The sequence below is a fragment of the Bidens hawaiensis genome, unplaced genomic scaffold (assembly GCF_021521415.1).
Source record: "Bidens hawaiensis isolate Kalapana, Puna unplaced genomic scaffold, B.hawaiensis_p1.1 tig00029045_1, whole genome shotgun sequence".
Classification (NCBI taxonomy): domain Eukaryota; kingdom Viridiplantae; phylum Streptophyta; class Magnoliopsida; order Asterales; family Asteraceae; genus Bidens; species Bidens hawaiensis.
Window position 1 is genome coordinate 22,903 of NW_027494789.1, and position 16,282 is coordinate 39,184.

The following is a 16,282-nucleotide window of genomic DNA, read 5'->3' on the forward strand; positions in this document are numbered from 1 at the left end:
TCTTCATCACTCACACACATACATATATATATGTATATATATATTAGGGGGCGCCCAAGGGGCATTAACCATAGCTGGACGGGCTTCGATGCCCCATTTTTTACGAGGCGATGACTTGACGTTGACGTGGCACTGTTAAGGGGCTTCGAAGCCCCTCACCATAGCTGATAGCCTTAACACTATGTCATTATCAGCCTTCCATAATTCCATAAACACCACAACGAAACAAGACAAACCGAGTAGAAATACTTCGCATTTTTCCTTGAGAATTTTGCAAACTTATAAAGCTCAAGGATATCCTGAATATTAAAGGCGCAAATATGAGTGAGATTGCATGCCAAATCCCTTGAGCTAAACCACACAAAACAAAAATATGCTCGGCCGTCTCTTCCAACTCGTCACACACTAGACAATCTACAGAATCAACCATGATATTTCTTTTTGTCTATGGCATCAAACCGGACCCTATTCAACTCTGCCCACGAAGCTAGAATTTCACTTTAAAAGGAACCTAATTAATCCACTGTAGCCTATAACCCAGACTTGACCAACATACCTTACTAATTATTGCTTTCAGACTTGCAATGAAAAAACTTCCTAAAGCATGAAGTTCCCACCCAATTTTGTCATCCCTTGAAATTTTAATAAAAATTGTGAATCTAAACTGAAAATGAGAACGCCTATTTGTAAGGGTATTTTGCTATGTGAAAATACTCTCTCACTTGCAACGGGCAGGGCCTGTCCTAAGAGCGGGCGAGCCGCACCCCTAGCCAAGTTTCTTTTTTCTGAGAGCCTAATTTTTTTTATATATGCACATTCTAAAAAAATATGAAACCTTGTAAAAATTATTACATCCTATTAATAATTTAAAACCATATAATTATCTAGACCAAGTAATTTTTTTAATACATAATGCAAGTATCTAACTATAAGTTATTGAGTTATTTGTCCAAATTTTAAGTAACAATAAAAATAAATAAATAAAAAATAAACAGAGTAGTGACGAGTGAGGGAAGAGTCAAATAGTCGACTACGATGACACGCATAAATGCTTCTCATAAATTGGTGTCATAAATGTGAGCCACGAAAGCATGTCATACCTGTATGTCATAAACGCGTGTCACAAATGAGTGTTATTAAAGCGTGTCATATAATATGACACGTAGGTGCATGTCATATTTCGTTTATGACAGGGGCTTCAACGACGCGTATTTGCGTGTCATCTGTACCCAGAATACGTGTCATTGAAGGCCTTTTTTCTAGTAGTGCATTGACGATCAATGTATGTTTTTTTTTTGTTTTTTCATTTCCTTTTCTTGATGCACTCAATTTGGTCCTAAATTATAAAACTTAACCCTATATCGGCTTTGTTGAGCCCTAAATTAGATGTATTGTTAGGAATCCTAAACTAGCAATTATGTTTTGTTACTCGTTATGACCTAAGGGTCTTTTTGTTTCAGTTCAATCACATCTAAATCCTTATAACCAGCCCTGGCCACGAAAACATGGTTGTAAAGTTAGCGACAGATATAACTTGTGACGGACTGACAGTTAGCTATGAATTTTCGTCAAAACTACACAGTAACTTGTAGCGAATTACATAATTAAATTTTAAAAACTAACTAAAACTTAATTAAAAGAATCTTCAGAAAAACCCATCGGCATTGCCATGTCGTTATATTCTTCCAGAAACACTATTGCTCTATTTCGTCACAAAAACGTATTCAATCGCAACCAAAGTCGTTATTACTAGGGACTAGTAGATTTTGAAAAATGAACAAAAAGATAAAATAAAATAAAGTCACAATCAGACGCTATATGTGTATATATGTACCCGGAGGACCAAACTATTTGTTTGATATTTTATTAGTTAATATATTTAATTATCAACTTTTTGCATGATGTATTTTATAATGTGGCCGTTCATAATTGAAGGTTTCATTGTTTCAATATGATTGTTTTTTATTGAAAAAAAATATATTATAAAATCGTTTGAAGTATCGTTTCAAGATAAATTTTACTATCAATTGACTCATAAGCAATCAAAATCCCTAAAACGTCACCTTGAAATTTGGAAAACAACTTAACCCCACAGGGGTCCAATGCAAACAAATATTACGAAAGGTGGGGATCAGTGGCAACAATTTTTTTAGACGAGATTACTATCGACAAATCTAAAAGCTGCTGGATTAATAAACTTTAATTTTTAATCTAAAAGCTGCACCCCCCCCCCCCCCTCTGGTGGTTTTCAGTTCAGAAGTATGATATACAGCCTATGTCTTTGTAATTATACTATGTTTTATATCTTTTGCACCTCTTATCCAAAAGCTCATATTTATTTATGTGCAAGAACATATTATTTTTTGGGATTTATGGTCTTTATTTGAAGAAAAAAAATTGATTGCTTTATTTTATATATATGAACTTATGACTGGTTTAAAATTTTTGACCCCCTTATTATAACTGTTCAAGTTCCGCCACCAGTCAAACATGAGATGCACATTTTAATATGAGCATTGCCATAAGGCTTATATCTTATTGGAGTACAAAAGGATTCTTTGCCTAAGTATGAACCAAAAGGAAAAAAGATGCTAGATAATACATATACAAGATAAAAAAACAAATAGAGAAGTGGACAAATATTGATAAGAACAAAAAAGGAATTCAAGTTGAGTTGAGAAACATATACTATTAATGCATACCAAACGCCCTCATATACTATTAATGATGATGGCAATATTGTGTGAGCGCGTCTAGAAAGCTGAACGTTCACAAGTCGTCATGAGATTCTTTAAAAGCATTCATTTCTTCTATAGCACCACGGGTTTCGTAATTGCCATCAAAATCTTTTAAAGTTCTGATCATTTGTAATTTGTAGAATGCAATTAGTAGGTCCATTTTAGCATTGTGATTTATGAGGATTTTCCAATGCGTGATTGCTTGTAGAAATAAACTATTAATCGATCCAGGTCCGCATTATACTCCGGGTATGTTTCATAAATAGAATATTGTATTTTAATAATCCGAACTTTTGGTCTATTGGTTGATATGATACAAGGCAAGGTTGGTGTGTGATAGGCGTAACCAACAAATGGGCGTGGATTGTGGAGAAACTTTCAGTCCGGTTGTTAAGCCGGCAACTATTCGAACTGTATTATCTATTGCGTTGGCTCAGTCGTGGAAAATTCACCAACTTGATGTCACCAACGCATTTCTTCACGGGTCTCTTAAAGAAACCGTTTTTATGTACCAACCGGTCGGGTTTCGCCACCAAGATTATCGGGACCATGTGTGCCAACTTAAGAAATCACTCTATGGTCTAAAGCAGGCACCTAGGGCGTGGTACCAACGTTTCACCGACTTCGTCACCACTTTGGGATTTACACAAAGTCGGTGTGACAGCTCCTTGTTTGTTTATAATCATGGTCTGGACACAGCATATCTATTGATTTATGTAGATGATATTCTGCTTACAACTTCATCTAATAAGCTTCAAGTAACTATTATGGCTAAACTTGGGGGGAGTTTGCAATGAAAGATTTGGGTCCCCTAAGTTATTTTTTGGGGATTTCGGTCACTAGAAATGGCAATCAACTTTTTCTATCTCAGCAGGCTTACACCACAGATATTATTAACCGGGCCGGCATGCTATCCTGCAACCCTGTACCCACCCTTGTTGAATCTAAACCCAAGCTTAGCAACACCAACAGCCCTGGCTTTGACGACCCGACTTTGTATCGTAGCTTAGCAGGAGCGCTACAATACCTCACGTTCACGCGCCCGGACATTTCTTATGCAGTGCAACAGATTTGTGTTCATATGCACTCACCTAAAGTAGTAAATTGGGAAGCTTTACAACATATTTTACGTTATCTTAAAGGTACGACAACCTATGGTTTAACCCTCGGTTCCTCCAATTCTATATCTTTACATGCGTACACAGACGCCGATTGGGCGGGATGCCTCGACACTCGCTGATCTACGTCCGGCTATTGTGTGTATCTTGGTGATAACCTTATCTCGTGGTCGTTTAAGCGCCAAACCACCGTCTCTCGTTCTAGTGCTGAAGCCGAATACAGAGGTGTGGCTAATGTCGTTGCTGAAATATGTTGGTTACGAAATCTACTATTGGAACTTAATAAACCACTATCGCACACTACTCTGGGTTATTGTGATAATGTGAGCGCAATCTATCTATCGGGAAATCCTGTTCAACATCAGCGTACGAAACACATTGAATTGGACATATACTTTGTCCGAGAGCAGGTTCAACGAGGCAAGATTCGAGTTCTTCATGTTCCTTCCCGCTTTCAGATTGCCGACATATTTACCAAAGGTCTTCCGAAGCTGTTATTTGATGATTTTCGAGTCAGTCTCAGCATACATCCTCCCGCTTCAACTGCGGGGGAGTAATAGCATATATTATATATTAAGAAAATATGTAATTATTATTGAGAAAATATTTGTATTGTATTAGAAGATTGTAAACTGACCTTATATAAATGGTATTACGATAATGAGATTGGCAAGCCTTCAACCACTTATTCTCTCACTGTTAAAAACACTGGTCGATTTAAAAGCATTCCAAAAATTCTTTCAAAAAAGTGAGTTAATCAAGAATCATTTCCATGTGTAAAGCTTGTTCTTTTCTTCCTTTGCAAGTACTAAGAAGGTACTGAAAGTAGGGATGGCAACGGGTCGGGTTCGGGCCTGGTATTGCTAATCCCATATCCGTACCCGGTTATAAAATTCAATCCCATACCCGGCCCATTACCCGTCGGGCATCGGGTATACCCGCGGGTACCGGGTATGCCCAGTAGATTGTTAAAAAAAATTCATTAGGATTTTTAAGTAGGTTTTTTACCATTATAGTTATCGTATATATTTTTATTTATGTATAAACTGTTACAAACTAAAATATAACGTATTACATTTAGATAAACATTATTATAAATAAATAATAGTACTATAACTTTTGTATAACTTTATGTATAAATTTGGTAACATATAAAACATAAATTATACTTTTTAATACATATCTTAAATACAAAAGGTAAAGAAAAATTGAAATTAATAATAAAAAAATTTCGGGTTTTTAATTCGGGTATATAGTTCAGGTAAACGGGTATGTCTTTTCGGGTAATCGGGTCGGGCATCACCAAATCCCATACCCGGCCCTTACCCGCGAAAAATTTTTAAAACTAATTCCATACCCGGCTCAATACCCATCGGGTTTCGGGTATACCCGCCGGGTTCGGGCTATTTTGCCATCCCCTAACCGAAAGTCACATCCTAAATCAGTTTACTTGAAAAAAGATTGCTCTTTTTAGTTTTTATGGTCTAGTTTTCATATAATATTCAATAGTTTCAACACCAAAGGACTTCTAGTCCAATGGTATCTTGGTGGTGGGATAAGACTTAGTGACCAAAAGGTCTTGGGTTTGAATCTCACAAGAGGGGGTTTTTCTCAAATATTGAGTTTCCTCCTGAATTGGTGGCTTGGTGGTGGATATGATCGCGTGGTATCACCAGTGGCACGATGATACTCCAATGGTCCGTGAGTGATCCAAATTAGTCGTTCAAAAAAAATAGTTTCAATTATCTATAAATTTAAATGAAAAAGAACATAATTATTACAACCAACATGTTTTTACTTTGATTTTTCAATTTTGGGCACATAAAGGAGGATAGAAGAATGATAATTCTCCATCAATAACAATAGTTGTAGAAGAAAGCACATTACTCTATCCTTCTTCGTCATGCATTTCACAAGCCTACAGCTATATGATCTAGATTCTAGAACTATGTTGCATGCAATGACATGTTTTTATTTGCGAAAAATCCATACTATTATCGAAGCGCAAGATCGGTAGATTGGCTATCTCCCTTCTTTCTCTACACATCTCTATATCTTAAAGGACAAAACACAAATAGGATGAACAACTTAGGGGGTGTTCGGGATTCCTTATTTTATCTCCTATAACTTTTCATTAAGTTAATAAGTTACAAAAGTGTAACTTATGGAATTTTTTCTTACACAATATGAGCAATCCTAAACACCTTATTACTTTTCAAAAAGTTAATAAGTCATAAGTTGATGAAAATAAGCAATCCCAAACATCCCCTTAGATCCCCAAGAAGGCAAAAAAATTAAAAAAAAAAAAAATAAATAAACCCTACCTAATTCACAATAAAAACTCAATTGATTAAAGTAGACGAATACTAAACAAAACTTACCAGCAAAGTTGGATTCCTCCACCATCAGCTTCATCATCGTTGACGACTTGAGATAAGAGAAAGAGAGGGGGGTCGTTCTTAAACCCTGAAATGAACCACAATTACGGTATGATGGTGATTTCTTCGGTTGTGGTGATTTGCCGTAGATGTTGTTCAATTTTTCTCTCAATATGCCAATTTCACCATCTGGACTTGAAATATGCATTGAATACTTGTGTTACATGCTATAAAATCTGTACTGAGGAGCTACAGTACAGATTCATGTGGGGGCAATGGCATTTGCCTTTTAAATATATATATATATAATAAGCTAATTGAGTAACAAACTGATTAACTTATTTATAACCAATTTTTATGATTCAGTTACAATTATATACGTATAAATTGCCGAATTCACAGAATCAAATGATAATGTGTGATTTACAACATGCCTAAGTTATTCAAATGTAACCCATGAACGAATTTGATTATAGTAACAACAGTGTGTTTGATAACCTCTTTAATTTAATAGACGTATATGTATCTAGTCATGGATCCTTCGTAGTTCGTACACATTCCACTCGATATATTAAATACCCTCTCATAGTATGAGAGAGAGAGAGAGAGAGAGAGTAGTCATGAACAACCCCCCCCCCAAAACCCCCACGCACCGTTTTTTTTTTCTTAGTAGTGTAAATTTACCCGTTTTTGTTCGAAATTTTTTATATGTGGTGTAAATTTACTCCTTTTCGTCGAAAATTTTGAACCCGCATCCCTTGTTTATGAAAATTTTTATATGTATTGAGCTTGACCAGTCCGGCATTTTCGTCCAAGCTTCATCATTGAATGGCGGTAAAATAGCGGTCCGAAATCCAGATACTGTTAAACATGTCCAACACCAAATCAGATTAAATGCTCCTAATATCTCGGAGAATATTTAATATAATAATTAGTTTATATTTATAAGATACGTTAGTCTTATTTTACTTAATCCTATTTGTTTTGGATTCAAATTCTGTATTTAACTTAGCACCCTTAGAAACCGTGGGTTTATATATACCATTGGTTCAATGTGTTAGTTATTATTAAGTTTTTCTTGTTTGTCGTTTTCTTAATAAAAGAGTCGTTAAGAGTTATAGAAATCTTGTGTACTGATTCACTTGCTCAAAGTGCTCAAAGTTTAACAGATACGTCTTCCATTGTAACTTTGTAAGTGCTCTAATAGCTAAATAGCTAAAAGAACTTTCTTGCTATTGGGCCAAGCCCAGGCCCATTAACAACAATATTTATATAAATCCTATAACGAAAGTCTTACAACTCAAATTATGGGCCCGACTCATATCCTTTCGTTCATGGTCCGTTTATTTCAAAAAATATTTATTGATGAGTTTGTAGTAGATGTTTTCGAATTGTTATTGTTATTGTGTCGAAGCAGTGTTGTAGAACTCACTAGGTGCTAGTACTTGCTAGTCGAGTTGTAAACAAACCAAACGTTTAGAGAACCGATCGGTAGGAAGTTTGTTTTCGTTGGAACACGAACACGGAATTTTGTTCGTTTAGTTAAATGAACAAACATGTTCATCTGCCTGCGTTCATGAGCAAGCTCAATTTCTTAATGAACGAGCACAAACAAGATTTTCTATTCGGTTAGTGTTGAAGAACAGTTCATGAACAAGTTTAATACTAAACGAACGAACGTGACCAAGGCTTTGTTTGATTTGTTACTATTTTTCTTTCGTTTTAAACAGCAAAAATAGTGTATTGAGTCAGGTCACTGGCACTTGTTAATATAACTTCTGTAATTTATAAATTATAAGTGATGGTCTTACTGCTACTTGATTCTTTATTATTATTTTAAGTTTGAAATATATAATCTTATTTTTTTTGGTTTCTTGTTTGATAGTTATTATTTAATTGGTTTGGCATTTGCAAATTACTATGCGTGCTGTAGGAAACCGTTCGTGTATAAAAATAAAACACTTTTAATAAAATGATTACAGTATAAGGAATCAAACCTATCTAGGAAAACAAGTAAATTACAATACGAATTACACTGGAAAAAATCAAAATCACAATACAATTGAAATAAAATAATGCAAGAAAGGTGTAGAAGAAGAATGGTGTCGTAGTCTTTGTGGCCGAGGATCGTGTTTTACACGGGGCCCTTAAAACAAATCCCGGGTCTCTCCCCGTTTTGTTTCCCAGGGTACAACGGCCTAAGCAATATGTACTGCCAGGGAGGGCTCTAGCACCCGAATAGTATCTTAAAAAAAATGATGAAGATGATCAAGAATGTTGGAATTTTTTAGGAAGAAAGTTGGAGGAAACACTAGAGAGAATGTGTTATTTTGTGTGTCTACAACCAAGGAGCTCCCTTGGTATTTATACTAGTAAAAAGTTGAAACTATTCAACCATCATTAACCAAAACTTTAATTTTTGGCCAAATTAAAGGAATCGTTAACCAAAACTTTAATTTTTTTGACCAAATTAAAGGACATTTTAATGGCTCTGACTAATTGACTAACAACCTTGAATAATATAATTCAAAGTTTAAACATATATATTTTTTTTCACAAAAATTTTCCAAAAATCCCCCACATATGAAAACAAAACTTATTCATTTTCACATATTTTCCAACATCCCCCACATGTGAAAACAAAACTCATTCATTTTCACATTGAGATAAATCCATACATGCAAGTTTCTTAGATTCAATTCAACGTTTAAGCATTGCAGGATAGGTAGGTGTTACCCTTTGAACCTTCCTTTGTGAAGCATACATAGTCTCCTAGCGGTGTGTAGACATGATGTCTCTGAATATACCCCCATTTATATAGACGACAATACACTTCACACAACACTCTCCCTGGTCTGGCCAACCCCTCACTGTCGTGTCCTATTATGGTCCTGGAACACTAGCCTGGTTCTGCGAGAGTTCTAGGATTTTTGCCCCAAAATCCATTCGAACCGACCCTAGTTCTCTCTCACATAGGTGATTCTCGCTCGAATCATTAAAAACAATAGGTTTGTTGATTTCCACAAATCATTAACCTTTATTATGTTTATCCTTACAACATGTGTCACTGATTGGAATGGACTAGGATGCGCGCGCACGCAACGCCCTTTAGTTTGGTTTGGGGTACTCCCCCACAGTGACCACCCTTGGTTTCATGATTAAGTTGTCCTATTGAACCTAGATCTTGGGATCTCCAGTCAACTAGGTTAGGTTTCCCTCGTGTCCCCTTTTCCTATGGGCTTTAGTCCCATTCCTTTTGACGACTTGTTAACTAACTCTTTGCTTAAGCCTTTTTTTAACGGTTCTGCAATGTTATCTTTTGACTTCACATAGTCAATCGTGATAACACTCGTTGTGAGTAGTTGTCGTACCGTGTTATGTCTACGTCGAATATGCCTTGATTTACCGTTATACATCACACTATGGGCTCTACCAATCGCTGATTGACTGTCACAGTGTATGCAAATAGCCGACAAAGGCTTTAGCCATATTGGAATATCTTCCATAAATTGACGTAGCCATTCCGCCTCTTCACCACATTTATCCAAGGCGATAAACTCCAATTCCATCGTGGATCTAGCTATAACCGTTTGCTTAGAAGACTTCCAAGCAATAGCTGCACCACCAAGTGTGAATACATATCCACTTGTTGATTTAGAATCTTTTATATCCGAAATCCAATTTGCATCACTGTATCCTTCGATCACAGCTGGATCTCGATTATAATGGAGTCCATAGTCTCTTGTGTATCTTAAGTACCTTAGAATCCGTGTTATAGTTTTCCAATGTTCCACGCTCGGATTACTAGTATATCTACTTAGCCTACTCACGGCATAAGCTAGATCGGGTCGAGTACATGTCCTAAGATACATTAGACTACCAATAATTATTGAGTACTCTAACTGAGCAACACCCTCGCCTCTATTTTTAGATAGATGGTGGATCGTATCAATTGAATTTGACGCGACACGCGTGTTATCCTTATTGAATTTCTCAAGAATTTTATCCACATAGTGATATTGACTCAAGATAAGACCATTTTGGGTTCTAGTAATTTGAACCCCAAGAATCACGTCCGCGAGACCCAAGTCTTTCATGTCAAACCTCGCTTTCAACATATCTTTTGTAGATTTAATCATAGTATCATTACTCCCAATGATAAGCATATCATCTACATAAAGACATAAAATCACATAACCTCCTGGCGTGTCCTTCACATAGACACATTTGTCACACTCGTTTATTTTGGAACCACTGTCAAGCATGACATGATCAAACTTTAAGTGCCATTGTTTTGGAGCTTGCTTCAAACCATACAATGATTTGACTAGTTTACATACTTTGCCCTCTTTCCCTGGGGCGGAGAAACCCTCAGGTTGCTCCATGTAAATCTCTTCATCTAAATCGCCATTTAGAAATGCGGTTTTTACATCCATTTGGTGAATTTCCAAATTTCGTAAGGCCGTAATTGCAAGAACCAACCTTATTGAGGTTATTCGCGTGACCGGTGAGTAAGTATCAAAATAGTCTAGACCTTCTTTTTGTCTATACCCTTTGATCACTAACCTTGCCTTATATTTATCAATACTTCCATCGGCTTTCATCTTCCTTTTGAATATCCAACGATATCCAAGGGGTTTACAACCCGGCGGAAGATCTACTAACTCCCAAGTATGATTTTGCAATATAGAATCTATCTCGTTCTTAATTGCTTCTTTCCATTGAGGTGATTCCGCGGAGGTAACCGCCTCGCGGTAGGTATTGGGCTCACCCTCAACCATGTAGCTCACGAAATTAGGACCGAATGATTTTTCAATTCTTGGTCTTTTGCTTCGTCTAAGCTCACCTTCCTCAACTTCGGGTCGTTCATGTCTCTCATCATGAACGGTATCATCAATCGCTCTTGATGTACTTGCTTCATCAACCGCTCTTGATGAACTCGCATGTGTTTTCCTTAAACAGGGAAACACAATTTTGAAAAAAATCGTTGGTCCTCCACTCAACAATAGTGCCTTCATGTACATTGGGATTCTTGGACTCATGTACAAGAAACCTATGCACATTACTATGGTGTGCATATCCAATGAATATACAATCCACGGTTTTAGGTCCTATCGTTAGTGCCTTTGGTAGCGGAACCGTCACCTTGGCAAGGCACCCCCACACTCGAATGTATTTGTATGAAGGTTTATTACCCTTCTATAACTCATACGGAGTCACGTCCATTTTCTTGCGGGGTATCTTATTCAAGATATAATTGAATAAGATACCCCGCAAGAAAATGGATTTTCAACCTCATCTTTATACAAGATAAACTTGTCTATTGTTTCATCCTTACTTTTAAGTAAGTATACATAGCAATACCGAGTACTATCATCAATGAACGTGATGAAATACTTATTTCCACCTCTTGTAGGAGTGGCTTTTAAATCGCACACATCGGTGTGGATTAAATCAAGGTTCGGTTATTCGTTGAACCGATTTGAAAGGCTTTCTCGTTAGTTTGGATTCAACACATGTTTCGTATTTATATTTTGAATCGATTTTAAAACATGGAATGCTATTTAATTTAATTATACGTCGAATTGAATTAAAATTTACATGTCCTAGTCTACCATGCCAAACACAAGAATTAGAATTTGACGACTCAATCATGTAAATAGAAGTTGCAATTTCATTCATAGAATTTTTGACAACAATTACATTCAATTTTGAACATAGCATTGTCGGCATAACCCTTGCCGACAAATATTCCATTTTTCGATAAAATAAATTTATCTGATTCAATCACCAAGCGAAATTCGTGCTTGTTGAGCATCCATCCCGAGACAAGATTCTTGCGAATCTCGGGAATATAGAGAACTTTGGTCAACGTGAGCTCCTTGCCAGAAGTCCACTTCAAGACCACATCGCCTTCCCCCATGATGTCCGCAGTCGCTTTATTCCCCATGTAAAGCTTCTGATCACCCGCCGCCTCTTTGAAATTCTTAAAGAGTTGTTTGTCGCCGCAAACATGGCGGGTTGCGCCGATGTCAACGTACCACCCTTTGGGAGCGTCTCCCAAAACGTTGAATTCCTCGATGAAAGCCGCTTCATCGGTAATCATCGCCACGAGAGGAGTGCCATCCTCGTCCACTAAATGCGCGCGCTCGCGCTTCGGTTTCTTGCACTGGTTCGTCCGGTGCCCCATCTCGTTACAGTTGTAACATGGTCCTTGGAAAGGTGAAGGCTTCTTTTTCACAGCCCCTTTCTTCATGCCAAGTTCCATTTTCGCTTTCCCTTTGTTACCTTTGCCTTTGCCCTTGTTGCCCCCTTTGGAGGATTGACCGTACTCGACTAAGTTAGCCTTGGCGGAAACATCCACTAGGCTACCTTTTTGAGCTCTCTTATTGTCTTCTTCTATCCGAAGTCGAACAATAAGATCATCAATAGTCATCTCATTTCGCTTGTGTTTAAGATAATTCTTAAACTCAACCCAACTAGGAGGCAATTTTTCAATCATCACTGCACTTGAAATGTCTCACTAAGTGTCATTCCCTCAGCAAAGATGTCGTGAAGTATAACTTACAACTCTTGGACTTGACTAATTACAGTCTTAGAGTCAACCATTTTATAGTCCAAGAAACGGGCGACAACAAATTTCTTTGTTCCCGCATCCTCCGTTTTGTACTTTTTGTCTAAAGACTCCCATAATTCTTTGGCAGACTTTATTGAAGAGTACACGTTATACAACGCGTCAACTAAACCGTTTAACACATTGTTTCGACATAAGAATTCCGAATGCTTCCACGCATCTACCACACTCAAAGTTTAAGCGTCGGTCTCCCCCTCCGTGTTAGTGGTTAGGGGAGCGGATTCTGTCAAGAACCTCGCAAGGTTCAAGGTGGTCAAATAGAAGAACATCTTCTGTTGCCACCGTTTAAAGTGCAAACCCGAGAACTTCTCGGGTTTTTCAGCGTGATTAGCCATGGTAGTCGCTCCTACCATAACGGGCAAAGGCGTACCGGTAACCTTGCTCGATGACGGTGATGCCATTTTTTCTGAAAAATAAACTATGCTAAGTTAGTTTTTCGAAAATATTAATAGTGGTCGCTCCCACTAATTAAAGTTACGCAAAAAATTTTAATCCGAACTCTCGAATTAACCCACCAAAGGTGTTCTAAGTCCAACTTTGAAGGGACCAAACAATGGGTTTTTCCAAGAGTTTAGCGTTAAAAAATCCGAATTGTAACCGGTTTCCATTTCTACAAAGTCGCTCCTTTGAATAGAAACGGAAAAAAAATGTTTTTTTAAAAACACAACCGCGTAAAACAAAACTAGTTTGAGTCACACGAGAATGTTTTGAATACACGAACGGTTATTTTTAAAAAATTTTGTTTTAAGATTGTAGGAAACCGTTCGCGTATAAAAATAAAACACTTTTAATAAAATGATTACAATACAATGAATCAAACCTATCTAGTAAAGCAAGTAAATTACAATACGAATTACACCGGAAAAAATCAAAATTACAATACAATTGAAATAAAATAATGCAAGAAAGGTGTAGAAGAAGAATGGTGTCGTAGTTTTTGTGGCCGAGGATCGTGTTTTACACGGGGCCCTTAAAACAAATTTCGGGTCTCTCCCCGTTTTGTTTCCCATGGTACAACGGCCTAAGCAATATGTGCTGCCGGGGAGGGCTCTAGCACCCGAATAGTACCTTAAAGAAAATGATGAAGATGATCAAGAATGTTGGAATTTTTTAGGGAGAAAGTTGGAGAAAACACAAGAGATAATGTGTTATTTTGTGTGTTTTGTGTGTCTACAACCAAGGAGCTCCCTTGGTATTTATACTAGTAGAAAGTTGAAACCATTCAACCATCATTAACCAAAACTTTAATTTTTGACCAAATTAAAGGAACCGTTAACCAAAACTTTAATTTTTTCTACCAAATTAAATGGCATTTTAATGGCTTTGACTAATTGACTAACAACCTTGAATAAAATAATTCAAAGTTTAAACATATATATTTTTTTTTTCACAAAAATTTTCCAACATGTGCACCAATTAGGGGTGTTTATATATAGTTAAAAGTTAAAACAGGTTGAGTTAGCAAATCAAGCGATTTGGGACTTACATGATTTAGTTCATGGTTTGAAAATCTGGGTTTAACGATCAATATCTGGACATAATATTTATGAACCATCTTCGTATCGTGAAGTAACTTAGCCTGATTCCTTAGTTTTGCAACTACCCTTTCATTTGGTCATAGAACAAGCTATGTCTATGTGACTTCCAACTTAATAAATTTACTAGGTTATACATTTTGATTATATACTTGAAACCTAGGTGTGATCATCCTTTTTATTTATTACAAAATAATTTTTTTTATTTTCAATTTTATTAAATTTTTATCAAACCAATTCAAAAGTTTAGTTCATTTGGTATAAATAGTCAAAAGAAGCATGTAATACTGATCACATGTTTCTCGTGGATACAATACCCTGTTTACTCTAACTATCTAGGTTATTCAAGCTTTTGCATGACTTTAACGATGGTCAGCTCACGCATATTCTTCCTCTCATTCGTTTAATCCAAAGTGAGTCGGCCATTTAACTGACATGGGTCTAAATCTCGATTTCTCATAATGCATTAGAACCAAGCCCTTTAGCTCATGAGAAGCGGCCTCACTTTGAAATTTACATAGGTGAACCTTATCAAGAGTTCCTACAACTAACACTCTATGGTAGGCCCTTTTGATCGTTTATTCAACTTTAATATATCATGAAACACAACACGTTATATTTCAACTCTTCTATAACTTATTAATGCGTGTATTTCAACACACCGGTATATTAGTATGATACTTTTGGTTTCCTTGGCCTTGAGAATGTGGAGCTACTTAGTTGTATTCAACGGTTCGCATACGTAATGTTATGACTCCAATATCTATGGATATAATTTTTTGGGTCGGCCGCCTCATACCCGTCTCCTCTTTCTGACTTCAGCTAATAACTAGGCCCAAACAATTTACATCAAGGTTTGTAATAACGACTTAAACAACATGTTTAACACGATTTTTGTAGCCGATCATTTAAGTTACCATGCTTGAAGTACACTAGAATGCCACATTATCATGTATAATGATAGAAGTTAAATTTATTTCCCAAGTTTTTATGGGAATTAACTTTCAACCATTAAGGAATTAGTAGTAATGTTATAACTCCAAATTAGATAAAACTTTATTCTAACGTGTTTGACCTAGTCAAAAGTGGCTCAACTTAAACATGGAGGGTGTGGAAGAAAAATGATCGGGATGAAATGATGTGACGGTTCAATTCCAAATGGAACACCGCCTCTTCCCTATCGGTACCGAAAAATTCATACCTGTCGGTAGTATTTCTACATAGATACATAACTACCTTTTGAAATGATGATTATTACTTTATTAGTAGGGAAAATTCCGAGAATGTCCACTTTAAAAAGAGATTTTCGAGTTTTATCCCCGCTTTGCAACATATTCCCAAGTGTCCATCATAAAATAATCGTCACACCTAGATTGTTAGAGTCAACAAGTAGTTTATAAAATACTGGCGCGTGGCACCAAAATTTGCCGAAACGAGTATTTTAGGAAAACAAATTTGTTGGGACGAGTAATTTATAAAACAAAATGTAAAAGTCGAGTATTATAGAGAACAAATTTGTCGGGACGAGTATTTTGTAAAATTTTTTGTTTTTTTTGTTTTGGAATATGTTATTAATTTGACTCATAATTAAATTTTCTTTTATAACTTTTAAAATATAAAGTTATATAGAATTCCGAATATACCATCGAGATGTACTTTTTTTTATCTACGTCCTGACATAAATATTATTCAAAACTGAGCCGGTCAAATTTATATTGAAAAATTTGGCTAAACTCGGTTTTGAATAAATTTTTTTGTCGGGACATAGATAAAAGATAAACAAGCCTCAACACTATATTCAAAATTTTATAAAACTTTATATTTTAAAAGTTATAAAAGAAAAACTAATTATAAATAAATTAATTGTAATAATACAGCA

The 16,282-nt window shown here is 36.2% G+C and overlaps 1 protein-coding gene across 1 annotated transcript; it reads right to left on the reverse strand.

Moving 5' to 3' along the window:
- Nucleotides 1-9,440: 9,440 nt before the first annotated feature.
- Nucleotides 9,441-12,736, reverse strand: LOC143578165 (uncharacterized). The gene is made up of 5 exons (XM_077061827.1): nt 11,938-12,736; nt 11,006-11,287; nt 10,575-10,633; nt 9,994-10,445; nt 9,441-9,810 (listed from the first exon to the last, which is right to left on the reverse strand). The coding sequence occupies exons 1-5, from the start codon at nt 12,734-12,736 to the stop codon at nt 9,441-9,443; spliced, it is 1,962 nt and encodes a 653-aa protein (XP_076917942.1).
- Nucleotides 12,737-16,282: the final 3,546 nt, after the last annotated feature.

Coding starts and splice junctions, on each gene's coding strand:
- LOC143578165 (XM_077061827.1), bottom strand. CDS start 12,736: ATGATTGAAAAATTGCCTCCTAGTTGGGTTGAGTTTAAGAATTATCTT. Junction 10,446..10,574: donor CCCCAGGGAAAGAGGGCAAA/GTATGTAAACTA, acceptor GTCTATGTGAAG/GACACGCCAGGAGGTTATGT. Junction 9,811..9,993: donor ACTATAACACGGATTCTAAG/GTACTTAAGATA, acceptor GGTTATAGCTAG/ATCCACGATGGAATTGGAGT.